At 43.2% G+C, this 27,661-nt stretch overlaps 2 protein-coding genes across 2 annotated transcripts in view; one reads left to right on the top strand and one right to left on the bottom strand.

The window, feature by feature from the left end:
* The first annotated feature begins 533 nt into the window (after nt 1–533).
* ppp2r1bb (protein phosphatase 2, regulatory subunit A, beta b) lies at nt 534–14,051 on the top strand. The gene is made up of 15 exons (XM_071517780.1): nt 534–669; nt 1,338–1,428; nt 1,666–1,766; nt 2,873–3,105; nt 3,301–3,448; nt 3,569–3,724; nt 5,448–5,562; nt 5,761–5,831; nt 7,128–7,262; nt 8,767–8,940; nt 9,098–9,158; nt 11,431–11,585; nt 11,803–11,945; nt 12,070–12,161; nt 12,308–14,051. Exons 1-15 carry the CDS (start codon nt 592–594, stop codon nt 12,322–12,324), a joined length of 1,770 nt encoding a protein of 589 aa, XP_071373881.1. The 5' UTR covers nt 534–591; the 3' UTR covers nt 12,325–14,051.
* A 4,653-nt stretch (nt 14,052–18,704) lies between these two features.
* Nucleotides 18,705–27,661, bottom strand: part of sik2b (salt-inducible kinase 2b) — a 39,503-nt gene continuing 30,546 nt past the window's right edge. Inside the window, 4 exon segments of the mRNA XM_071517777.1 lie at nt 18,705–23,331; nt 23,804–23,889; nt 24,157–24,270; nt 25,096–25,253. Of these exon segments, the coding sequence (XP_071373878.1) occupies nt 22,689–23,331; nt 23,804–23,889; nt 24,157–24,270; nt 25,096–25,253 (1,001 nt within the window). The 3' untranslated portion in view covers nt 18,705–22,688.

Genomic DNA, 27,661 nt, shown 5'->3' with positions numbered 1-27,661 from the left:
TTATAACGAGATAAGTTGGTATGTCGCGATAACAAGAAAATATGTCATTATAATATATAATATATAAAAAGATCTTGTAACAAGAAAAGTTTATCGTCACGAGATACTGCCGATTTTTGTTTCACTGTGACTTTTCTATGATAACACATGCAACGTGTAGAAGACAGCAAGCATGAAATCTGTGTCAACAACTGATGGTAAAAGTGATGTAGGCCTATTTCATTATTATGTTTGGCATTCTATGTAAATCATAAGTAGCCTATTGATATAAGTTTCTACTTTCACTCTTTGTTTAACCTTTAGCTGCCACAGCGGCAAACATACAACAAACTTTAGGCTAATAAATTAATCAATTAATTACATGTCTAATATACATTTTCTCCTCCTTCTCGAGATCCATTTTATTATTGTTACTGACTATCACTTGAAAATGATACAAGTCGCATTTCCACGTCCGCTATCTTAAGTACGAGCTTACCAGTAGCACCTGAATGCAGCAGCGGGGGAGGGCCCTTTAGTTGCTGTTCTCTGTGGCAGAAACCCCGTAGTGCAGCACAGCAGCGCCATTCTGTATCTGCAACATTATCCAAAATGGCAGGAGCTGATGGAGACGATTCTCTCTACCCTATTGCCGTGCTCATTGACGAGCTGCGGAACGAGGACGTTCAGGTAGTTACCTGTGTTTCGCTGTAATCGCCGTTTTTGTTGTACAGTGAAATAGGGGCATGTTGACATACTTTCTATATTTGTACCTGATTGCAGGCTAGTTAGCAAGGATGCTATCCCCGGTCAAGGCCTGTCAGGAATTTTCAGCCGGGCGCACCCTGATCTAGTTTGCTATCGTGGTTTTCGACGCTAATTGTAAAATGGAGATAATGAAATTGACAACTGGTCACAGTGTTTATACTGGTTAAATATGAAGAAAATTGGTAGGGCAAACTAACCAGGTCACTAGGTTAGCCGCTACCGTATCGCTAGTTGCTATCAGTAAGCTAACGTTAGCAAGCACAGCAGTGGAGCGTCCCTACTTGGCAACAGGCCGCAGTGGGCAGCTCAGACTGTTGTTTGTTAACCCGCCAGTTTAACGGTTGTTAACGAACATAAAGGTTAATGTTTCATTCAGCTATATAGCTTAATCGCCGTTTTGCAACGTAAGCTAACGCTAGTTACTACTACGATGACGGCCAGCAGACAGGATACAAACATTAGTAAATCACTGTAATTCTAGCTGAGTTACCAAGGTAAAATAGGGTGTTTCTATCTGGCACAGATTAATGAAATAGTCTAAGCATTGTTAGGAATGCTTCATTGTCTCATGATTATGTTGTTGTATACAGTTACGTCTGAACAGCATCAAAAAGCTGTCCACGATTGCCCTGGCCCTTGGAGTAGAGAGGACCCGCACTGAACTCCTTCCTTTCCTCACAGGTAAGTCAGCCAGTCATCATCTGACCTGTTAAAGTATCACCTGACTCCTGACACAGCAACTCTGACCTCACCCTCTTTTCCAGAGATTGTTAGTCATACAGAAAACTGCTGAATATGTTGTATACTTCAAACCATTCCAAGTCACAGGGTTACATTTTCACCACAGAATCTGTGCTCAGCTGTTTCTTCTTATGCATAGATGTCAGTTGGGATTGATTTCTGTCTCTCATCCTGTAGACACCATCTATGATGAAGATGAGGTGCTCCTGGCCTTGGCTGAGCAGCTTGGCAATTTCACTATGCTGGTTGGAGGGCCTGAGTACGTCCACTGTCTCCTGGTGAGTTTGGCAGTATCTGGCTCACCGGAGAATTGCTGTGAATATTTGCCTATAAGGGCATGCATCTTCCCTGGTTTTAAACAGTTTTAAACAAAGTCAGACACTTTCAACTTAGTCTGAGGAGCTTTGATATAGCCAGCATTGAGAGGGCTTTTTTTTTAAGTGATTGATGCTTGCACTTTTTTAATTTGTTGCTGGTCATTATGTGGATATTGATCTCTAAATACAAAAGTGCCACCATAAAATGCACAACAGTAAAATTACTTGGTTAGCATTGCAGCTGAGATCACTTAATGACAATTCGCTACCTACACCTAATTTAGTGAATTCATCAAAGCAGATATGAAGAAAAGATTGGTTTAATTGGATGCTTGAATCCTACTCAATTGATAGAGCTAGTCTTAAGTCAAGTAAATATTACTACATAATACTCAGTATGTGGTGGTGTTTTGTCACTGCACACTGAAATTGTCATGGAGGAAATGAGCTAAATAAATGGCAGCTTTCTGTAGAAGTAATGGTAGTATAAGATGACAAACAGGTGTAATCTTTGTTCATTCTTAAGCAACTAGGTAGGTTACCTGTGCTTTGCTGCTTTCATTTAAAAAAATGTTTTGCCTGTGAAACGTCCTTTTTATGTTGTACCGTTTGAAAAGCCAGTGCTAGGAAAATTATATAAAAAAATGTAAATTATTTTGTTTATATTCTTCCCTGGTGTGTAATTGAGGTGAATACACTGCCAGGAGAATCACATGTAAGGGAAACAAATTTTGGCACAGTTTCTAACAGTAAAACAACAAGTTTTGACATGAGAGTTGTTTGTTAAGAATGCTGTCTCTAGCTGCTACACTGTCACCTGGCTGTTGGTAGTGTCAACAATATGGCCTCGGTGATTGAGATGTCATGTGATCATTATGGATACTTACGCACACCCTCTCCTAAGCTCATAAATGAGCTCATTTATGATATTAGGAAAGGGTGTGTGGGCATTTATTTAGTTATTGGAGGTATCACATGTGCTTGCATGTGATACCTAACATATTGTGTGTTTGAATACATAAGCTTGAAGCAGAGGCTGTAACCACCTCTCCTCTCTCGTCACACAGCCCCCTCTGGAGAGTCTGGCCACAGTGGAGGAGACAGTTGTGAGAGACAAGGCTGTGGAGTCCCTGCGCAAAATCTCTCAGGAGCACTCTCCAGTTGACCTGGAGGTCCACTTTGAGCCCTTGGTCAAGCGGCTGGCCAGCGGTGACTGGTTCACCTCTCGTACATCTGCCTGCGGCCTCTTCAGCGTCTGTTATCCCCGCGTCTCCAGCACTGTCAAGGCCGAGATCCGCCAGTAAGTGGCTTCTTCAGGGAGGGGAAAGAAAAAAACATACTTCCTCTAAATGACTTGCATTTATACAGTTTATGCATTCATTTAGCATATTTCACGAGTAGTGCTGAAGTGATACCTTGGGCTTCCAACCAGATCTGCTTTGTACAGTTTGTATTGTGCCTCTGGCATAATGTTTGTGTGTGGTTATCTCTCCAGGCATTTCCGCACCTTGTGTTCAGATGACACTCCTATGGTGCGTCGTGCTGCAGCATCTAAGCTGGGGGAGTTTGCTAAGGTCCTGGAGCTAGATTATGTCAAGAGTGACATCATTTCCCTCTTCACTGCACTGGCCTCTGATGAGCAGGTATGTGATATGAACATTTGTCTTCACCATCCCAAACTAAAATGTTGTTACAGGCCTAAATCTACCTCTCCAGTTGAAACAGTGGATGTCCAAACTGATCCCATTACTTTTATCCGTCAGGACTCAGTGCGGCTGCTTGCGGTGGAGGCTTGTGTCAGCATTGCCACCCTGCTGCCCCAGGAGGACCTGGAGACCCTGGTGATGCCTACCCTGCGCCAGGCTGCAGAGGACAAGTCCTGGAGGGTCCGCTACATGGTCGCTGACAAGTTCTCTGAAGTAAGCAGCCGACACTGCCGAGGAATTGCATAAGTTCTCTGAAGTACCAGTACCAAGAAATTTTATAAAAAGGCCACTTTACAAAAATCTACCAACAAGTATTTTATATTTTGTTTCACATTAATTGCACTTGGAACAACTATCCATTCAGAGTTTTCTCAGCTGAAAACTGCACAAACGTTCCCGGAAAGAATGTCATTGGAAATGTTACGTCATGGGAATATCGTGAAACTCTACATCACACCCATTGTTGGAACCATGTTGACCTAACTGTCTTGTCTTAAATATCTAGTGCAGTGATTTTAATTTGGTCAGGAAAAGCTTGCTATGGATTTGTAATGGGAGGAGTGTGGTGTTTTGTTTTTGTTTTGAGTTTGTTTGTTTTGTTTTCTCCAAACAATGTAGGCCTAATTTTTTCAAACTGCTGCAGTGCCCCTTTCTCAATGCAAAGACGATTTTCAGGAGTAAAGTAAATTATTTTATGGAAAAAAAAAAACACCTGATGTGAAAATCCAAACATCGAGGAGTAGTTAAGAGTAGTAGTACTGTCCTCATCAGGCTGGTTGTTCTCTGCCGTGATGCCACCTGCAATAGTGTGCTAAAAATAAACTAGCAGGTTAGAATATTGTAAAATATCACTAGAGCAACAGAGAGTGAGTCTATGGGGCAAAGAATAGGAAGTCAGTGATGGGTTCGAGATTGATTCAGTTGAAATTTGATTATTGAAATTCATTCTGTCAGCCTTACTATATGTGTAACAAAGACAATGTGTACATGCATAGAATAACCCAGACATTAGTTGTAATCTTATTTGGATTAAACTGTTTACATGAACCTTGGATACCCTACGATTTGAGTATCCATGTTGGTATGAATAAACCAGTCAGCAGAATATTCCTGTCTACCTGTGGTGTCACGTCCACAGATAAAATGGTCTGTGAAAAAGATGTGGCCGCCAGATACCTGGCAGCCATCATGCTTTTTGTTGACATCAAAATGTACCTATAATGCTCTGAGAGTCTGAGTTTGCACATAGGGCTAAACCAAAAGCATAAGGAGTAAGATGTTTACATGCCATAGTAACCTGTTTATTATGGGAGTAAGCCAGGCATCTTAACCAGATTTCTCATAATTAGGGTATGAGTTACGTGAGAAACAGGGATACGTATGTAATTCTCTGTGTATGTAAACATTGACTTTCCTTCTCAATAATGAACTTAAAACTTGACAGTGTCAAGTTGTAAGTTCAACTGGGATACAACTGGGATAGACAAAGTCAAGTAGGGTTTAGATCTAGACATTGTTGACCTATCAGAGCCTTACAGGATGTCAGCAGGTGCAGCACAGAAATTTTTCACATTTAAATTGTATTCTGTAGCTAAAATCGCCACACCAATAGTGGGTCAAATGATTGAGCACCAAACAAAAGATGTTTGGTGAAGAAACCTATTATTATTTATATCCTATGATACCTTTTTTGTTATTTTCTCCATCCTACACCTCTATGCTTTGCTGCTGTAATCAAGGTGATCAACCGTTGTTCTTGGGGATCAACAAAGTTATTCTTATCCCCCCCTTTAACACCAACAGTAACTAACTAATACAAGACTCTTTGTCCTTTTTTGTCATTATTTTAAAACCCACCTTGTCTTTTGTATTGATATTTTGCCTAATGTGGTAATTTGCACTATTTAAACTAGTTGTTGTCCTATTGAATCTCTAGCTTCAGAAAGCAGTAGGACCAGAGATCACGAAGAACGACCTGGTCCCAGCCTTCCAGAACCTTCTGAAGGACTGTGAAGCCGAGGTCCGTGCTGCTGCAGCCAACAAAGTCAAAGGTCAGTCACACCATTTTGCTGCATATGTCTGATAATTCATAAATGCATTCATTCTTAACTGGATTTTTAAGGGCAAAATGAAGAATACATGGACAAAGGAAATTGCATTGATGACATTGAATAACATGTTTCAGGTTATTCTTGTTCAGTTATGTTTTTTCCATATTTTACTAAGTGTGTAAAACTTATTTTTGTTAGAATTCTGTGAGAACCTTCCAGAGGACAGTCGTGAGCAAATCATCATGACTCACATTCTGCCCTGCGTCAAGGTAAAGAATAAATTCATCTGCCACACTCATGTCATTTCTCAGATGCTTCAGTTTTCAGTTTGATGGAAGAAACTCTGATTTGCTATGAGTTCTAAAGCTCCGAAAAGGACTTGATGTTAATAGCAGCATATCTTTTTTTAGTTTTCCCTAAGGCTCTTATACAGTCTTGAGGTCTTGTGACGTCCTCTTGACGAAGTCTTGAGTGAACCAGCAGATCCACCGTTTTTTCAGGAAATAACTCCCACTGCACTGAATCTGAAGAAGCTGTGTGTCCTTTTGATCCTCTTGATCTGATTAAATTATCAAACCCATTAATGTAGGTTAACGTTTCATACATTGGAAAAAAGGACGTCAGCTTTTGGACAGCAGGTGGCACTGTTGTATAAGTGGTTTTCCACAGCACAGTTCAATCCTCGTACCAATTCAGATCCCCAAGATCATTGCCAGTTGATATTTTTTATTGTGTACTCATTTCTGGAGGCAGTGCATGCCCTAAAAAGTTCAAGGTCCAGTGTCTGAATTGCTTGCAAACACAGTAGTACTCATTGTGTTAAATTTTCCAGAGTTTTAATCACTGACGGTTGTGACGCAGCACATGCCTATTTTGAGAGTTAAAGCCTAAAGTGAGATGTCTGGGTCTGTAGAGTGTTGTTAGTCTGAGCAGGGTGCAAATGGAGCAGATCCATTTCCGTCACAAAGGGCAACTCTGCTTATCCTGACAACAGTGGAACACAGTTACACAGGGAGCAGCAAACCGAAACACAACCTCTGCTGCAAAAAAAGTTTAGCGATCACTGATTTTCTTGAAACTACTATAATTCCTTAATGCTTTTAAGATTAAGAGTTCATATTAATTCCCACCCATGTGTGACAAGTATGTTGGCATAGACATATTTGCTAATTAATGCATTAATCAGCTTAATTATCTCATTAGCATAACAGGTTATGTTTAATATATCACGGTGATAATGGTGGGACGTTAGGCAGCTCAAGTACCTTTTGTTTAAATTATGCTCTTTTTTACTACTATACTATTGTATCATATTTGAAGTTACTTCACCTACAGTAGTTAATTTCAATGACTGTTTATTGTCTACACTAACATTAACACATAAGACTAAGTAGACTATACCCCCTCAATCTTAATTGTGTTGTAAATATGGCCCAAACCACCTGATGTTACAGTTTTTCCTCATGATTGGATGAACAGATGAAATTATCGTTTTCTTTGTTTTTTTTACCATTCTGTACTGTGTGCTTATCCCTCTGTCTCCTATGTGTCCCATCCCTCACCAGGAACTGGTGTCAGACACTAACCAGCATGTGAAGTCGGCCCTGGCCTCTGTCATTATGGGCCTTTCGACCATCCTGGGCAAGGACAACACCGTCGAGCACTTATTGCCCCTCTTCCTGGCTCAGCTCAAGGACGAGGTAAAAGAAATGCAGACATGTCATTTTTGGACCCAATTTGGTCCAAATTCCACATTTGACACAGTTGGTTTTCAAAATGCTCATGCAGGTGTTTAGGTGGCTCAATGAAAGCTTCCTGTAAACTCATTCTAAGTTTGACTAAGTTCTGGTCTGGCATGGCCCACAATGATTAGCTTGTCTGAGACAGGTTAATTCCACTTAGCCACAGCCACCAGATGTACCTGGCCTGGGTAGGAGGATGACTCATATTGTTGGCAGCCAGACTGAGACCTTAGAATAAGAAGATTGCATAGCTGTATCTAGAGGGAGCTATAATGAAAAGCTGGAGATTGTATAACTGGATAAATTATTGGCCTATATATTGTAATTATATATTAAAGTAGGTTGACCAAGGTTCCACTTAATCCTGCAGCTCATTGAGTAGTTTTGTAATTAAATTGCACATACCCATGCATCAGTTTGCCTGCTTAGCATTTCAATTATTTTTGTTGCTGGCAATGTTAGACCTACTTTTGAAATTATTTTGTTCTTGGAGTTTTTCCAGTAGCAGAATGAATCCATTGCACAGCAGTGGGTTATATAGGTGTACAGGCAAGGTTGCAGACTAATGTCCTTGTACATTCTTCCTCCATCTGTATCTTAACAGATTAATCTAGAAAGATGGTAGCCCAGTCATGTCTTGACAAATCAGTACATTTCTAGAACATTTACTTTGATTTTTGAGATCCGACATGAGTTTGGCAGGTTAAAAACAAAGGTATATAAATGCTTTGGAAGGCCAGAGGCTGTCATTTCCACCGCTGCTTTCCTTGGTCCTATTTAAAGATGGCCCATTTTCCTCAAAGCACAAAACAAGAGCAGGAGTGTGTGTCTAATTAGATTACAGTCCAAACTGACAGCTTTGACTTGCAAATTGCCCAAATTTGAGGTGCATCCATCTGAGGACAATTTTAAAGGGAACAAGATGGAGAACATTCTGTAGAGAATTTCTAACTGATATGTCATTCAGTCAAGGATTGAATTATAGCAATTGTACACCATGCCTTATTTGGCTGCTGGTCTGTTCCTACTTAGTTAACAAGCTTGACATAGTGTCAAATTGGTGTGAACAGTCTGAAGCTGGGAAACAAGGCTTCTGGCTGAGAAATATGTTGATGAAAAGTTTGTTAAGCAGTTGCCATTGTTAATGTGCTATCAAAATCAGAACGAAAGCAGATCTCCATATAAGGCTATTGGATGTAAACCCAACAGTTAGGCTAGGTTACATTATTCTGGTCAAAACTACTTCAATGTCACGTTGAGCTTTTTTTGTTTAGAGTGACTAAAGTAGCATGGCTTGGGCAGAGCCAAGAGATCTGCACCTGGAGTGAGTAGAAAGCAACACTGGAAATGATCAAGTTGTAATCATGCAATTTGATTTGCTTAATATTTGGAGATTTTGTGGTGATATGGAAGAGCGTCTGTGAGCTTAACTTCATCATTTCCTGTATCCTGCCTTTCCCAGTGCCCTGAGGTGCGTCTCAACATCATCTCCAACCTAGACTGTGTGAATGAGGTGATTGGCATCCGTCAGCTCTCCCAGTCACTGCTGCCGGCCATTGTGGAGCTAGCCGAGGATGCCAAGTGGAGGGTCCGCCTAGCCATCATAGAGTACATGCCCCTGTTGGCAGGACAGCTGGTGAGTCATGGAGTTTCTGAAGCCAGCTTTCCTACCAGAAACCACTAGAAAGTCCTATAGAAAATGTGTGTTAAAAGGTCTTCTTGGTGCCTCCAAGCATACTGCCTGTTTTTCTGGACTCCCTTGCCCTAACTACGCTGTGTCCTTGTGTCCTCAGGGAGTGGAGTTCTTTGACGAGAAGCTCAACACCCTTTGTATGGCCTGGCTCATTGACCATGGTAAAGCACCCCACATCAGCCTATGACTCCTTAACAATCCACTACCTCTTCTCTTGAATTATGACACATGCAATATGTTCTCAGGCTACAACCTGCTTCTGTTCCATTATGTATTGCAGAATGGACGCAGTAGTTGTCAGCGTTGTGTTTCAACCTTGGTGTCAGTGACTATATCTTCTGTCCTCAACTGATGGTAGTAGCATCATTAAAATGAGATTTCCGTATCTCGTGCCTTCTGGCCTGCGTCCAGCCCATCGGCAGACAGAGGTCACTCTCAGTGGGTTGCTGATTTGTGTCCATGCTGCTTGCTTAGCATGCTCCAGTTTGAGTATTTTCCCTTCCGTTCACCTCGTTTCCTCCCTCATCCTGTGGTCTCTCCTTGATGGAGAGAGCCTGCGGTAGATGGGGAGGGAGTGAGAGCAGAGGGGTGAGAGACGTGAGTATCTGCAGCTCTCGCCTGCTTACCGTGCCAATGCTAGAGGACTCTCAATAAGAGCACTCCTCTCCAGTCCTGCACACTAGTTGTGTAGAGGAAAGAGCACATTGAAATACCAAGTGGGAGATATAATCTTATTAATTGGGAGTTACTACATTCTTTGTACAGTGTGTTTTGATAGGTATTTGTACTACTAGACACCATAGGGTAGATTAGCTACTCATTTTACCCTGTTACATGAAAGAATTGTACTTGCTGTACATACCACCTGACCTAGTTTAGCCGTAGTTTGGCCTTATTGTTCCAGTAGGCCACAACCTACAGTTAATACTGTGGATTTATGCTGTAGTTAGTGGAGGTAAGACTGCACAGTTTGGGTCACTCAGCGGGCGAGCTTAGATCTGCAGCAGGTTTGCCCTAGGCTCTTCTCTCTACCCAGCAGCCATTGCACGCTAACCTGGGAGAGAATTACCCATATCCGAACACTGGGAAAGCTCTGTACCCATAAAGGTACACAAACACACACTGCTCCATTTTATAACTTAGAACATTGTCTTTTGCATACATTTTTCACTCTATAAGTATGGTCTTCTCTTCACATTGAGTTTTCCAATTAGCGACACACACACGCTATTGAGGACAAAGGGCCAGCTGGGTTACATCATTGGAATGTTCCTAGTGTGTGTGTGTGTGTGTTTGGCTGCGGCTGGGGTTAGGGCTGTGCTACCCTTATGTAAGCCCTTCAAAGAAGGAGGAAAGGACTACAGAAATCAGCCTAGAATCTCTCCTGCACTGTCACACACATACATATACAAAAACCATCTTCACGCAGACGATTGGTGCACAGTAGATGAGTTTAGCAGTCATTAGTGAACTGTATGTGAACTCTCCTCACTATACTGCGTCTTTACAGAGCTCTTGGGTCTCTAATCTTATCCGTGGACATATTTTGCGTCATATTTACTGAACACATGGCTTTGTTTGCGATAATGCTAATATGTCTGGTGTCTTATCAAGTTGCCATTTTGAAATTTCTAATGCAGTATACTGATCCAGGCTGCTATTGAATGAATTCTATTCTCAAACTTCTGATGGATACTGTGTTGCTACTGCGTGATGCTATTGAACGGTCTGTGTTATCTATCCAGATATATCATCCTGTTTACTGGCATATTCTGCCCTTAGCTGTTATTGAGGGAGCAGTCGTGCAGCCTCTAAGCGGTTTTATTTCTGGTGATTGAAATAGAAATACAATTGTACCTCTTATGAAAAGGCATTGAGAACCCACTGTGGAATAGTTTAGCCTTGTGTCATCTTTATGCGGCTGTCCATCATTTTTATTACATTACTTTTTGCATATTATTTTGTTTTATTGCTCAGATGAAATTACTAAATACATGGGAGTCACAGAGACAATTGTGGCATGTTACGTAAATCTGGTCAGATCATCTTGGATCAACAATGCAATGTTGAAACATGGAGTGACTGCCCCTGTGTCTCTTGCTTTTAGCATTAGCAGTGGTTGAATTTTTGTGGCAAATACCAGAGAGCAAAATCATTCCTGTTTCACCTAGTTTTTACCCCACTCTTGCTAAAAGCAACATAGGATTATGACCTGGGGAAAAAATAGGAATGATCCTTAAATTGCTGCTGACAAATTGCACTAGAAAAGCCACAAAGTCCATAACCACTTTTCAGCATAGTCACTACATAATACACTCTACTTAATATACTCTACATCTAACGCTCCAATGTAGATTGCCAATTTGCTGAATTTATATTGCAGTCTTTCTCATCCTGTCCCAAATATCTGATGTTGTCTCTGTTTGTCTCTAGTGTACGCCATCCGTGAGGCGGCCACCTGTAACCTGATGAAGCTGGTGGAGAAGTTTGGAGCGGAGTGGGCTCAGAACACCATTGTGCCCAAGGTGTTGGGCATGGCCAACGACCCCAACTACCTCCACAGGATGACGACTCTCTTCTGCATCAATGTGAGTCAGAGGCCTTGGCTCCCGAAAGTCTGCTGTCACATTCAGGACCTTGGAGTTATTTTTGAATCTTTCAAGGAAAAGTCTTGTCTACCCGTGACGTGAAACATTTCCCCATACTGTCCGCCAGCCTCTGTGTAAATTAGATTAATATATTTTCTTGTTATTTCCTCCTTGCCCATCCGTCATGTCTAAACGTTGCCTGTGTTGTGTCTCTCAGGCTTTGTCAGAGGCGTGCGGTCAGGACATCACCACCAAGCAGATGCTGCCTGTGGTTCTTAAGATGTCCAACGACCAGGTGGCCAATGTACGCTTCAACGTGGCCAAGTCCCTTCAGAAGATTGGCCCCGTCCTTGACAGCAAGTATGTTGTCTGTGTGATTTCAGCATCAGCCCCTCTCCACAATAACAAAGAAAGAATGTTTCATTAAAATCATGGGACGAGCGGTGCATGTGAATATATCTTTATCCTGTGTGTTCGTCTCCAGTGCCCTTCAAACAGAAGTTAAGCCAGTGCTGGAGAAGCTGGCCACAGACACAGACATGGATGTCAAGTACTTTGCCCAGGAGGCTATCAGTGGTAAGCATTTCTCTCTTCTTCCTTTGGCATAGCTTATATAAACTTTGTGTGAAGTGAATTATTAAGCAATGCTGCACATATCCATGTAGAACTGCTTTCTGTAGTGAATAACATTAATTACCTCTTTCTCCTCTCTCTCTCCACAGTTCTGGCCCTGGCATAACCCACCCAGCATGGCTAAACCAGACAACCACCCAAAACAACAACGCAAACACTTTTACAAGATATTTATTGATGTTCAGGAACAACTGGTTAATGTATAGAGAAAGCTGTTAACAATTGTTTTATCCTTTTTCTTTTTCTTTTTTTACTGTCCAATGCGTAGTCCATGTCCAGGCGTAGCACAGGCTTCCTTTGTTAACCTTTCCCTTTGCTGTAAATGGGTGCTTTAACAAAGGCAACATGTGATGAAATTGCATTAAGTGGTGCATGCTGACTAATGTGCTACTGTACTAGCTAGGCATCGCTAATCAGAACCCCTCTCACATTCCTCCCTTTTACATCCTCAGCCACTACTGTACTTTAGCCACGGCCGTTGCAGCATACCACTTGTCTGTATTCACTACCTAGCACCTAGGGCTGTGCTAGCTCTCTCTGCTGCTGCACTGTTTTCTCTAAGTGCTAGGCACATACTTTCTGCTGCAGATGGTGGAACATGCTGTTTATTTTGCTGAGCCGCCTCCCGAAACAGCCCTTTGATAGCCGTCTTCTCCCCGGAGACACTGGTGTTGCTCTCAAGAGAAATGATGGGAAGGTCTGTGCAGTTCTAGTAGAGGTGTTCTTCCTTCCACCAAGCTAAACCTTTTGTGTCTCTTGAATGGTCCACAGTATTTTCTTTACAAAGCTCTGGTAAAGAAATATGGGTGTGCCCATTACTGCATGTTAACAGATGAACCCTTTCAAAGGTTGCTTGTACTCATCAATCTCTCAAAAAGATGGTGTCCTTTTCCCAAACCCACTCACCCAGCTACCCTTCTCTTGTGTACTGTTTGTTCTCTGCAGCAACACGACTAAGATTGAATTGGTCAAACAAATGAATTGCCTCAGCCCAATGTTCCAGGATTAAGTAATAGGGACCAGCTCAGTCATGAAGTGTAGCTCATAATTGTCCCCCCTCCAGCCCCTCAGTCATTTGGTTATGTGCAAGGGTGGGAAAAGAAATAGTCGGTGGTTGTAATTTTCTGCAATATGTTCTCGTCATTGCTCTTAATCTTTGTGCCAATGGTTTTGACAAGCAATGGCGTATTCTTTTAGTATGCTTGGGTAAAGTAAACAGTTTTCACCTGTCCTATTCTGTAACAAGCCAGCGTTGCCATGTTCTTTTCTGTAAGGGACACATTATTCCTTGGGTGTTAATGGGATGGTAGAACTAAATTGACCACAGCTATCAGGGCTGTGGGATTGAGGGAGACAACAAGGCACTCCTCGTGTCCCGGTTCCACCCAGTTTTCCCTGAAGGTCATGCCTGTTTATTCCTACTGTATTTAAAAGCATAAGGTCAGTGAATGTTTAGGCCCATCCAATGATCTTTGCTTACAAATCTATACATGGTGGAGAACAAGTGCATGCTTTCAAAGGAAGTGGGATGGGGATATAGAGCATGTGTACGGAAGGCTGCATAATGTTTTATTATGGGGTGGGAGCTGGGTGGTTATGGGCGGGTTGAATAAATGTATTGTCTGTGTTGAAAAAAGAAACTTGTCTCTCCCTGAACTGCTCCCGCTGTTCCCTTCTCCCCGTCTCCTCTCTCATTTTGGTCTCTTAAATAAACCTTGATTGTTGATTGTCCTATATCATGAAGACTGTGCTCTTTTATTTTTATTTGAATTGTCTTCACAATTGGGATGCTGTACTACTGTATCTTGATCTGAATAAAGTAACACAAAGAGACTGGTGTAGCCTGCTTTAATCATTTGTTTTAGTGGTTGTGTACCTCAAGGCCTTGTTTTACAGTAATTGCCACTTAATCAAGCCATCTAATGACAAGCAACAGGAAATTACCATATTAAATCAGCCACTTCATTTAGTCGAATCTGTTCATTTGGAGAGAGAATGCACTAGTAAGTTCTTGGCAAACTTACGATTTATGTTTAAGCTGAAGCCAGTGCAGCTGTTCCAGTGTTAAACCTGTCTATCTCTGCTCCAGCCGTACAGACCCAAGAATATGTGGGATTCGTTTCAGATGTTCCTCTTCTCATATTTGGTCAGCTATGACCTGGTAGGCAGCTGCTGTGGAGATTAAAGCACGGGTCCCCAGGGTTGTTTTGGCCACGGGGAACCATGCAGCGCAGGGCAGGAGCTGGAGCTGGAGCTGACACCCTCATCCTTACTATTGCTGGGTAGAGAAAAACAAGGGCTGGGCTGAGAATGGATGTTTTGAATGTTATTTTCCAGCAAGAGCTATCTGCATGTAGAATAGATATGATCTTTGACTTTTCACATGATTAGCATAAGTCTCCACCGTTTTAGAGTTAGACATAAGAGTGCACAGAACTTCTCAGGGTTTTCAGCGGTGGTAATATTGCAAATTTGGTTCTATTTTGTTCATACTGCATGCAGCAGACCTTAGAAGCACTGTGTTAGAAGCACCATCATTTTTGTTGATTCCAAATGAGCAGTCAGCAGAGGGGATTAGGGCAATAAAGGGCCTGTGCAGGCACCCACGTCAGATGGCAGAGATCCTTATTAGAATCTGAACCCTGCTTTTTAATCTCCTCAAATCTCCCATCAGCCCTAGTCAGGGCCGCGTGCCCTCCCAATCCCCCACCCACCCCTCCAACTATACCTCATCGGTGGAGTATATGTTATGCAAATGTTATGCAAAGGTTGGTTTATCTATGTCAGCACATTATGGTACAGTGGAACAGAGACCGCCTTGAGGGCTGTGAGTTCAGCAGCAGTAGGGGAGGATGTGCTGCTGAAGGAATAGTGGTATGGACTGGTAAGTGAGTAGCAGAAGGAGGGTTGATGGTGGCTGGAACCCCTGAATAGATGGAGACCACTGCTGGGATCCAGTTATCCATTGCAGTGCAGCCACAACCAAATCATACTTGAGGCTTTCACGCTTCTGCAGGTATATCAGACTTTATGAAGATTGTTAAGTCTTTTGCTTTTTTTGGGCACAGAGCCGGTGACCCAGACGTTGAAGAACATGCAAAGCTATGAACTGCAATTTTCCTTCAACAGAAAAATCTTCATTAAAACATGATTACTTTAGGGCTGGGGTTAATCCGTGTCTAAATCAACTTGAGTTCATGAGGCAGTAATGAAACAGCAGCAACCTATTTCCTTCTATTTAGATCCTGTTATTTGGGGATCCTGTTATTTCAGCAGCCAGAGCCCTTGACAGCGCTGAGAGCCCTGACGTCAATGCAGCTGCCTCTCAGGACCGTGTCATTTATAATGAAAGGAGTCAACCAAGGCCCCCGCTCAGCGAGACACACACACAGTGAGGTCAGATACTCTCAGGGTGACAAATGACAAACATAGGTCAGGGAGAACAAGAGCGTTGGCCCGCTTATTCTGCTTAAGTCACCTTGTAATTTCTGCAACCCCCCCCCATCTCTCTCTCTCATGTGGTAGGAATAGAGACAAAATGAAGGAGGTCTAACCTGTTTGCTCATATGGTGTGTGTCGTTCTGCGGCTGTAATGTCCAGCCCAAGGCCTGAGGGAGTTGGTTTTCCAGACACTACTGGGTCATCTGCACTGGGAGCTCTGACTCTGTCCATCTGCCGGCCTGCATGTGTTCAGCATGTATTCAGAGACATGGGAATGAAGCAAAATAATGGGGAACACATGGCTATAAGTACAGCCTGACCTTCAGTGAAGTCTTGATTTTATATAAGCATCTCAGTGCTGAAACAATAGTTGTTCCTCTGCCTTACTGTGGCAACTCACGTCCAGCATCTGTACACACTAAACCATATAGACCATATACAACTAATCCAATCCTTGAATGCTGCACAATGACAGAAAGTTTTTTTTTTCTTCTTCGTTCTCCTGCACCATACTGACATTCCTAGCACAAGTATTTGTCGCCGAGCCTGTTTTCAGTGCAGCAGTAATCCTGAACAGTGCTGTGATCTCCTGCTCTAAAGACGCAGTAGGATGTTGTCATCCACCCTCCTCCTGTTGTCATGGCGACCATTGATGTCATTACAGTACTCCCTGGTATGATGAGTGAATAGGCTTCTCTGATGGTGTGATATTATATTGAAAAAAGAGATTACCACTGTCTGTCCTCTTATCAGCTCTCTCTCTCTCGTTCTCTTCCCCAAGAGTGTCTGTGACAGGCAGCCTGCTTGAGATCTCAATAGCAGAGAATGGCAGTACACACTATAAATAACTGCATTATACTGGAGTAAGGCCTTCACTTGAATCCTGGTATCTTTTAAGGGAATTTGTTGTGAGGCTGCACTTTTCAAATATAGAATCAAAGTGCCAAACTATCCTTTACGTTTTATTTGGTTTTATTATTTTTATCTGTCACACCAGAGCAGGTAGTGGGAGGTGTCATCTTATCAACTTACTTGAAGGAAGGGATGAGGTAGGGAATAAGGAAGTGTTTTTGAATTTGTTTCAGTCAAGAGCTCATGGGTGCATCCCGGTTAAAGTTGTTCCTTTAAATGCACCATCAGCACAGAGTCAGATTCAGTTTGAAGGTAGTAGATGGAGTGTGCAAGGCTACATACATTGAGTGAAATCTTATCTGTGGAAGGGGGAGTTTATGAGGGCATGAGTGAAACCGGGGTGAACGTGACCCATCTCATGTTTCAGATTACCAGTTTGGCCCAGCAGTGACAACAATGTGTTGTGCACACAGTCTGATCCCAGGAAAAGAAGTGAGACCCTGGTTTCCATGAACAGATTGACCCCCCTTCACCCACCTCTGGCTGTGTATTAGTGGGATTAACTGTTCTCTGTCTGAGTGGGCTGATTGGATTGACGTGTTCTCTCTACATGACCCTTTTCACAAAAGAGAGATCGGCCTCTGCACTCCGGTAGCACTGGGGAAGTCCTTTTTTTTCCACATTACACACTTTGCTCTGAATGTATTCATGGCACTACGCTGCATTAACGATCCTGCAACTTCTCCTCAGATGCGTAACTCAAGTTGTCCAATCGGAGCTCAGCGCGGGACAGGCCCCCTTTGGCTGCACTTTATCTTTACTGTGAGAGGGGTGTCCGTTTTAGTTGGCTTAATAAATATTGACAGGCGATTGCCATGGAGATGAACTAAATCTGATGCCAGATCAGTGATCTCAGCACGGTGGGGTTAAGGCCTCAGCTCTTATCAGTGGTGGTGAATTATTCAGTTTCTCTTCCAGCCCGTTACACCAGTGTGCAGATCATAAAAGAGCACTGTAAAATGCTGCAGTGGGGCACAGTTGGTTGTACAATATAGGGGCAGGCCAGCTAATAAGTTCACTGTCAGGTCACTGTGTGTGTATGGGGGAGTGTGTGTGAGAGAGAGACCATCGGCCGACAGTCAGGCCAGTCAGGAGAGGTGAAGATCGAGGCCGGTTCCAGCTCAGAAAGGTGTTAGTGTCGGGTGGAATGGTGGAATAATAAATAATAAAACAAACAACGCTTCACTAGCATGTGTGTGTGAGCATTACTCCTATGGGTGTGTGTATATCTTCATTTTGTGTGAACACTACTGATTTTGTGTAAATACCCCTCTGCTGGTAACCAAACCGAGCTCAAATAGTACTTGCAAATAATTCTTTTCATTTTTGGTTGGAAGAATAGCAGATGGGTGGAGTTTACTGCATCAGGACAATTCAAATTCTGTCCAGTTAAGTCATCAATCACAGAAAAGTAAACTAAAACTATCTTTCAAATACTTCCTGTGATTACCTAAACGTTCTGGTACTCATTGTATTGTCCCAGCTGGCAAACCACCCATCTGGTACACACTGTACAGCTGCATAAGTTCAGTTAAGATAGCGCTATGGAATGCCATGTTGGAATTATGCATGGAATTCACGATTACACGGAATGACGGAATGTTCTCCACGGTTACTGTGCCTCCATTAGGCCTATCAACACAGCAAAGAACTACTTAGAAAGGGGGATTGAATTAAGCAATAGTCGAACATGACAGAACATAAACTTCAGAAGTGATGTAACACAAGCCACCCTATAACAATAACTCCGCCTTGGGTGCCTTTTGTTCTGGTTGAAATGATTTCAGGTTCAGGTATGACTCAGCAGTTTATATGAAGCACTCGCCGTGATTCATTTTCCCAGGTCATTAACCCACGCCTACACCATGCAACACTGGGACCCTGTCAGACGAGAGCAATTTATAGTTACAGGACAATTGGATTATGTGGAAAAGGTATGGGAGTGTGTGTGTGTGATGTAGAAAATACTTAAGTGTAAGCTCTGTAACTATATGTCTACACCCACCGTGAACACAAAGGAGTAATTTCATATATTGTCACAACAGCGACAAACAACAAATTATGTGACTCATGAACACACAAAAAAGAAACTCCCACACGTTATTATGTTCAATAAACCTTTTTTAATCTCAACAGCAAGTTAGCTTATGTGTGGTCAACATCAATGAAGGTAAATATAAAACTGGATTTCTATTGATAGATTGATGTTTTTTTTTTTGTTTTTTTTTTATCAGCAGGAGGTGCAATTATGATACTTGGAAACACGTCCACTAGAATCTTCATTACTTTAGTCTTCAAACTAGAGAAATATTGCTATAATACTTTTAAATGGCATATACTGATTGACCAACAAGAGAAAGCACGGTAGAGAAGCTGACAAAGAAGCTCCAAAACTCCACACGGTGGGTCGTACAGGGAAACTTCTGAGGGACTTTGGTTTTGTACCTTTGTAAAACCTGGCTCTACTTATTTTCGGAAAGAATCCCCCCCCACCCCCCCCTCCTCAAAAAAAAATCAAAAAAAAAAATCATATAATAATAGAATAAACAAACAAATGATAAGAGGGTCCGACCAGAAATAATGCTGCTATTCAAAATCTTAATTTAGACTGAAAATAAGAAAAGTAAAAGGCACACTGAACACTATTCACGTCCAACACAAAATTCACCTTGGTGCGCTTGAGAGTGCACACAAGATTCTCTACACCCCTAATTTGTACAAAGCACACTTGTCGCAACCTGAAAAAAGTGTCACCCTTTCTTGGATCTTTTCAAATCAACAATCAGATAAAGTGTTATTGTGTCTGGTCTTTCTTTGAAAGAAAATGTGTTTTGTGTCCATTATTGGGGGGAAGAGAGAGGAGAAAGGTGTTTCCTACAGATTGCGGTTTGTTTCATCTACCAGGAAACAGTAGACCAATACAAACCTTTTCCACCACTGCCACAACCACCTCCTCCTCTCTCGCTACATCTCGTCTTCCCCTCCTTGTCAAAGTGCTCCAGTATTTAACTTCCACAGATCATCCTGTAGGTATTCTAGCCCGACCATTACCAAAAGAAAAAAGAAAACACCTAAAGGAAAAATCCACCCTTGAATACACTTACACTGTTATATATAATCAAGCTGTAATGTTTAATGCATTCCAGGAGTTTTGTGTGTAATTTACATTTTTACTGTACCCACTTTCTCTCAACTCTTCCTCGTCTACTTCTACTTCAGATAGTGACTTCCTTTGTTTCCCAGAGTGACATTTGACAATCCTCAGAGAAGGGGCGTGAACTTGTTTCTTTCAATCAAAGGTGAGCGTATGGGCATATAAAGCTAGCTAGCCAAGTAGTTTGTGAACAATGGGGCCTTTCTATAAGACCTGTCCTACAAGACCTGTCTTGCAACATGTCTTGGCTGCATTGCATTATGGCCTATGAGGCCATTGTCTGTGGAGAAGTTGGTATCTCTGTCTCTTCTACAATGGTGAGTAGAAAGCAATTTATTTTAAATTCTGAGGGACTGAAACCAAAACCTGACGTTTACGTTTATGTTTTAGGTAGCTGAACAGTTTTCTGTCAAGAGCTGTTTTTTGTGTTTTGAGGTGGATTTTTCTTTTAAGTCTCTCAAACAGGACTGCAACCACAGCTGGTCCATATGGTCTAGCTATCATCAAAGACTGTTGACTGTAACGATACACAATCCTAGTCATACAATGGCCAACGATGCTTCTGAGTCTGATTGAAGACATCCCCTCAGTCCAGTCTACTGACAGGGTGACAGTCTTGTTTAAAGGCTAATCTGACTACACACGGTCCTACAGTTTAACCCATGACCACCAAAGGTCTTGCAGTCTGGTCGATGGTCACAGTCCCAATAAAGTCAACCCTCTGAACTTCACCATCCTGTTATTCCAATGAAAAGCAGTTTTTTTTTTCCATCATCATCTGTCAGAGAAGATACATCTGTGCGCTTCAAGTAGATTCAACACAGTCTAAGTGCTGTAAAAAAAAGAAAAGAAAAGAAAAAAGCCCTCTCCTCTTGTTGCAGGCTTGCTGTCAGTCAAAGAGCCGTGGTGAGCCACTAGTCCAAATCCAGTGTCAGGTGACTAACGTTCTGCTGGTCTTCGTCTCACAGCAGCCACGTCAGAGAGAAAACATTCCTTCATGAAAACTAATTTAGGGAACCTTTTAGGGGTCATTCCACTATTATAAACATGATTAGACATTTTATCATTAACACAACACATAGGCATGACCGGAGCTAAGGATGTAAACTGGAATTAAGCCATCACCTATAAGCTACAACTCTGCACCGGGGAAAAGCACAGTTTCTCTCATCTGTTGTCTTGATAAAGCATGTATGTACTGGATATGGAACAGACATCAAAACAGTGTTTGTCGCTGTCAGTATTGACTGATGGGATGCACGCATCATGTGATACATGCAGGAATTTAAATGTGAAGTGTATCAATTGTACAAACAAAGACAATCACACTCAAATGTGCGCACGCACACACACACACACACACACACACACACACCACACACACACACACGACTCTCCCCAGGCTTATCCCTGTACTTGCAGGGCCAGTGAAAGATTATCTCCTGGTTACATCATCGGCTCCAGTGATGTCGATGCTGATGACACAGAGGTCCCAGGAACCAATCAGAGTTGGCTGTACAGGTGAGGCTTCCTTTCATAATCCCCCAACATCAAGGATTAATATTGCTTCAATATTGCCACAAAAATAGAATAATATCGACTGTCTAACACCGCAACTTCTTAACCAAGCGTACGTTAATTACATTAGCCCTCATTTATCAAGCAAACGTATGACCCAATTCAATTTTAAAATATAAACACGCGGCTATTTCTCCCGCATAAACTGGTATTTATCCTCATTTGAATCTGGCTGTACGAGTCGTACGAGTAAAATCAAACCCAAAAGTGTGTACAATCAGATGGAAAGGTGGAAAAGCGGTTCAGTAGTGTAAGAAATAAAACTGGATCAGTAGTTACAAGTTATAAAAACACAGAGAAACAAAATAAACTTTGCATTATTTATCTCACATAGCCTACACCAAAGCTTGCTGCTTTAGAATCTGGTTATTTCTATTATTTCATTGCTCGATTAACTGACATGTTTATCTCGGAGAGAGTTTACTAAATAGGCAGTTTCATCGCTGTAGAAAGCAGAAGTGTAGCACATGCTCAACAAATGGCAGGAAGATGGTGCATTACTCTCCATCCTTGTATTTAAATCAGCATGTTTGGCTATCGGTTTAGTCAGAGGTTTAGTCAAGTCATCGGTTGATTTCATTTGAGGATACTGTCAAATATATGTTAGTGTTGAGACCTGTGCACTCATGAATATGACCATCATGTTGGCTCTTGCGCTCACATCAGTGTCTAAGAAAGTTCTACAAGTCAGACAAGATCGGTTCCTTGCAACCATCTTGAACGCTTGAATTTGCGGTGATATCGACGGTAGCATGATAAATGAGGGCCATTTTCTCTTGTTCAGTTTTTTTCAGCTATTGAAATTCAAAAAAATGCACAAAAGTGTTTTGAGGACCAGTCTATTGTTGTTGATGGTGTCCTATTTTCAATACAAAAAGCACTGCCAGCCATTGTGCTTTTGGTTGCCAGTCAGTCAGTTCAAAATAAGTTCACCTCCAAACCATTTCCATGTGAAATGCTGCACACCGGCAGCCTCCGGGATCTGCAGCATCCTCAGGCTGCACAGTGCAGTCCTGAAGAGCTCGTCACCTCACAGGTGACACAACATGCATGCCAGCAGCAGCCTTGCCCGGTCAGCCCGGCAAAGCCTTGGCACAGGTTGTGCCACGCCAGGCCTGTTCCTGCCTTACAGAGCTGGTGAGAACGAGAACAGAAGAGGAGAGGGAGAAAGGGAGGTAGGCTAAGGGAGGATTTTGGTAGAGAGGTTTTCTGAGGTTCATCACAACTAAGAAGTAGAGTTTGTATTAGTCGTACAAAAATTAAACACTTTTCCTTCCCTGTTGCTACCCTTATGGCCTCCGCTTACATCTCCATTCTCTCTGCTCTTAATGCTGTGTAGGTTCTCATTGCTTAATACTGCCTTCTATTAACCCCTGCAGCTGGCTTCAGTTGACCAGTACGAAGCCATGCTGGGAGTCCACTGTCTCCATCATCTCACTGTCCAGGAGTGAGCTCTGGAGCTCAGGCAGGGCCAGTCCTTCGTACTGCCCGGGCCCAGCCAAAGCCCCGGCTTCGGCCAGGGAAACCTCTCCCGGGGCAGGTAGGGGCAGCGGGCCGGGGTCCAGGGGGAAGTCATACTGCTCTGGGTAAAGTGCCTCAGTGGAAGGTCCCAGGGCCTGCTGCTCACAGCCCGGGGGGTAGCTGTAGCCCAGGCCACCGGTGGAGGCCTCATGAGGCTGTGGGTGGTGGAGTTGGTGGTGCAGGTGGGGTCCGGGGGACAGGTGTTGGGTGTAGTGGTGGTGGCTCATGTAGGGATCATACAGCAGGCCCTCCCCTGGCTCCATCAGGGGGCCCAGGCCCTGGGGGTGGCTGAAAGGGGGGGAGGCCTGAGGGCTGCCCTGCTGCTGGGGCTGTGGCTGGTGGGCTGCCAACATGGAGGGTCCCTGAGGGGAACCGGGCGACGCTGTCGGGTCCAGGGCAGGGTCCCCCGGGGGATAGGAGCCCTCCGCTATCTGCATCTGGTTGAAGTAGGCCTGCAGTCCCATGCCCTGTGACTGCTGCTGTAGGTACATCCTCTTCTGGTTCAGTCTGTGGTGAGAGAGAGGCAGAGCCCAGTTAGACCACACTTTTCAGCTCAACACAAGAGACAGGCCCACACAGCAAGAGCAATACATGAGCAAAATTAATGGATAGGCATTTTAGCAGTGAGGGCAGAATCAGAATGACGGAGGGAACAGGAAAAACATTACAATGCTTCCTATAGAATTTTAGATGTGGGGGATGGAGTCCAGTAGGTGTTGTGCAATTTAATAATGGCTCTTATTTAGATATGTATATAATAAATGATACATGGACAATTTTGCTGTAATTGTTTTTTAGGGGGATAAGGCAACGGTGATTTAATTTCTAACTGTGGGGACAATTTTCCAGCTGTAGAGGGCCACCACAGCTAAATTAATGCAAACAAAATTTATAAAGTATAAGAAATAATACAACAGTAAATAGTCTAAAATGAGATGTGTGGCGGTGATAGTTGTGTTGCAGTTATAGCATGGTTTACCTGTGTTCCTGCAGCTGTTGCTCTAAGCTTCGAGGAGTCTCCTTACAGAAGAGCTGGCTAGCAGGACTGTTAGCCAAGACGCTAGCCTGCTGGACACAAGAGAGACTGGGACTGATTACTCTACTCAGGATAACTACCATGGCAACTAGCTAAAATTTCTCAGCAAACTCAACTGCTCAACTCCGTACATTTCTAACAGATATAACTGAATGTTAGGCAAAAGGACCTTTTGTTTTTTAAACTACGATAAGACAGGCTGCAACAGCCTAAGCACACAAGCAATGATAGAGGTGGAATGTAGCAGGCTTTAACAAAATTGGATGAACCTGCTCATCAGTGGTGTTACACAGTACCTGTAGCCTGTGAGTGAGGTACTGCGTCTCCAGACTCTGTCTGCGGGACAGGAGTGGTGGCTGGGGCCCACCCTGGTATAAAGCTAGGTTCTCCTGCTGCTTGGATGCCTCACCCTTCAGTCAAAGACACAAAGCAGGACATGTGTTACAACAAGGGATGTTCATGTCCATGTACACGCATGCACAAGGACAAACACACGCAAATCCCCTCCACTGTAAGTTAATGAAGTCGTGTGTCGGGGTCGGTGTGCTCCATCATGTGGTCTAACGGGATTATCCATGCGGTCTCCTGTCTAAATGCCTTTGTGTTGACGGTTCAGCCAGATGCCTTACTCGAAATGGCATGTACCACAGGGATTACACATTAGTTAAATGAAATTAAAACAAATGAAAAGGATGATGGGCCCAAGCATCATAACCAACAAAGAGCTGCATTATTACATTATTGGAGATCGACAAATGGAAAACCTCCAGATCTTGTCTGTTACTACTACTGATTTTGTGTCTGTTTACAGTAAAAAGGCCTGTATGTCTTTCCTCAAATAGTGTTTCACTTGCATTCAGTGGTTTGTCTATGAGTGCGTGTGTGTGTGTGTCGTTGTGCGTACGTGTGTGTGCCTTTGTGTGTGTGCGCGTTCAGTTTAGGCCTATTGAGTACCAGTCACTACTATGGTTAGTGTGAGTGACTTCAACAATGGCTGCATTCACTTTGGCCCAGGCTCCAGGCTCCAGGCCCCGGGGGACGGGAGACAGTAAACAAGCCACAGTTGGCTGCCTCTCCTGGGGTTACACAACAGCCTGGGGGGGCTGGGTTTTTCTGCACAAGGGGCGAGGATAGCGAGGGATTGGGGCTGAGAAAGGGTTTGGGAAGAGAAAGATCTTGAATGGGATGGAGTGTAGGGTTTGTGTGTTTGTGTGTGATTATGCAGTACGGCTGACCTCCAGGAGGTTGTGCAAGTGGTGCTGCGGCCCCAGGGGGCCCATGGCAGCCCCTTCTCCAGAGCCCATCTGCTCCACCAGCATCTGGACCTTGTTCAGCTCCAGGATGCCTTTGGTCCTTGCCAAGTTCTGGAGGTGCTGCCGAAACGCAACCAGACCTGGGAGGGGATGATGGACGAGGACACACACACATAATACCAATTATACAGTCGGTATGAATCATTGCAGATGATCAAGGGGATCACTTCTTCCTTAATTTTATAATGAGATGGTCATGGCTCTATCTTGTCAGCAGCGGAAAATCAGTATCAAGCCTCTCTGACGTCAAGCCTCTCTCACACTGGTTGACTGGTTAGCACTCTTCTTTGCCCCTACTGACAATGTGACTGGATGTACGTCATGAGCGAGTGTGGGTGTATCGTGTTATTGTGTGTGTATGTGTGTGCGCGCGTGCATGCAGACGCAAGTTGCTTTAATAAGATCCATCCAGTGGTGACTGGTGGTGGCTGTGAACGGTGGGACCTGACTCACCCTAATGGTGGGAGTTATTTAAAACCAGAGTCAGCAGTCTGACGCAAAAGCATCCGCAGCTTCGACACGCACCAAAGAGGATCACAAAAAAAAAACAATACCAGGAATACCAACTGGGAGGGCATATTACTGAGTATCCATTTAGAGCTAGTGGAGACACTGCACATTTCCAAACTATGATTATAGTTTCTACTGGGCTAGAGTACAGGTGATTTCCAACCACTAGGCACACACTCCTAAAGCTCTTAGTGGAAAAGGGAATGGAGAGGTGGAGGGAGAGCACAGGTTGTTGAACACTCCCTCTTGATATTTTAGCTTCTCTCTCTGGTACGGAGTAGAAAGACAAATCTGCCTGCTGCAGAATGAAACTTTAAAGAGAGAGAGAGAGAGAGAGAGTAAGACAGAGAGGAGAGTGAGCGATGGTGAGGAAGATGGAAAGATTGAGTGAGTGAATGAGAGAATTTTGAAGAGAACTTCCAAGAGGGGGAGAGAGAGAGAGAGAGAGAGAGAGAGAGAGAGAGAGAGAGAGAGAGAGAGAGAGAGAGAGAGAGAGAGAGAGAGAGAGAGAGAGACGTGGGCTGAAACCTTAAAAGATCTGTCTGTGATTCACAACATGAATCATCATCATCATCATCATCATCGTTGTCGTCGTCCTCGTAGTTGTCAGAGAGACGGGAGAGGATGAGAGAAACGAAGGGAGGGCAGGAGGGAGAAAACAGAAAAGAAAGTGTGTGAAAGAGGGAAGGGGAGAGCAAATGAGAGGGTGGGAACAAGGCACTTATATCCTGGAAGTCAGTGAGTGTGTGAGTGTGTGTGTGCGTGTATGTATGTATATGTGTGAGTGTGTAAGGGTGTGAAGGAGCGGCAGCAGCAGGGGTGTTGTGTCTGTGTAATGAGAATCAGAGCTCCATCTCTGACTGGCGCTCTGCTGCTCCCTGCACCCTACTGCCTCAGCCATATGCACTGTCACACTTTATGGAAGCCACCTAAAGAAGACAGGTCTGCTCTGGTGTTTAAAGGAATACTCTGTTATGTATCATCAACCTGTGCATGATGTTCAGTGCGTTCCATCAGTTCCAGATATTTTGTGATTAAGTGTTGTAGTTTACTTTTTTGGTGTACCTACTTTCTCTCAACTTGCCTCGTCAACTTCCACTTCAGATAGTGATTTTCCGCTTTTCCCAGATTGCCTTTCGAACTCGCCTGAACTTGTTGCATTCAGTACATGTAGGTGGAGAGATCAATCCAGTCGAGAAAAAGTGAGAGTCGAACCCCTTACTAAAAGCGCAACTTGTCTTGGCTGCATTTTATTATGGTCTATTGAGGCTATTGTCAGTGGAGAAATTGGTATACCTTCCTCTTCTATATTGGATTTCTCTCTGTATGATTGTTGAATGTCGGTGCAAAATGTCGGTTTACTGTTGATTTTAGACAGTTGAAAAATGTTCTGCTATCAAACTCCATTGTAGCTATAAATATCTTGACATGGCGTCATGTCCTCTACTTTAGTTATCTGTAGCAGTGTTTCTCAAACTTTTTCATATCAAGGACCCCAAATGTAGCACACATTAAGGCCACGGACCCCCATTTGATGAGATTTTGTCTTTCTGACCTACATCTGAGAATATTTTTATTGTTATACGATTTTGTCCAGAATTCTATGACTATCTGTATTGTAGGTAGAGAGATAACAGTGAAACTACGACCAACATAGTCATTCTTCCACATTCACTAATTGTGTTAATAATAAGAAAAATATATGACCAAACAACAAAATGAACCCAGAATGCAAGGTACATTGCCAATAGCTGTTTTTTAACAGTGTTAAAGTGTTTTAGGAGAGATTTTTCCTTTAATGGTGATTGCCTATGGTTGGCAAGGAACTTTATTGTCTTTCAACAGTTCTTTAGGGCCTCTTCTGACCTCATCCATAAAATTGCACTGTCACAAAATGAGTGAGACTTTCCAACGGGGCAGTGCTTAATGAGGGCTAGTGGTTAATGAGGTCATCCCCCAACTGGAGGGCCCAGGTTCG

The sequence above is a fragment of the Centroberyx affinis genome, unplaced genomic scaffold (assembly GCF_046629955.1).
Source record: "Centroberyx affinis isolate AG114_WGS23_722 - 3 ecotype Tasmania unplaced genomic scaffold, CSIRO-AGI_Caff_v1 ptg000521l_1, whole genome shotgun sequence".
NCBI lineage: Eukaryota > Metazoa > Chordata > Actinopteri > Beryciformes > Berycidae > Centroberyx > Centroberyx affinis.
The sequence above is the reverse complement of the archived record's forward strand: the minus strand, read 5'-3'. Positions and strand labels throughout refer to the sequence as shown.

What these genes read in the sequence shown, in the direction of transcription:
- ppp2r1bb (XM_071517780.1), top strand. Translation starts at nt 592, where the DNA reads ATGGCAGGAGCTGATGGAGACGATTCTCTCTACCCTATTGCCGTGCTC. An exon ending in TGCAGCCAACAAAGTCAAAG is followed by an intron (nt 5,563 to 5,760) that starts GTCAGTCACACC and finishes TATTTTTGTTAG; the next exon opens with AATTCTGTGAGAACCTTCCA. An exon ending in ACATTCTGCCCTGCGTCAAG is followed by an intron (nt 5,832 to 7,127) that starts GTAAAGAATAAA and finishes ATCCCTCACCAG; the next exon opens with GAACTGGTGTCAGACACTAA.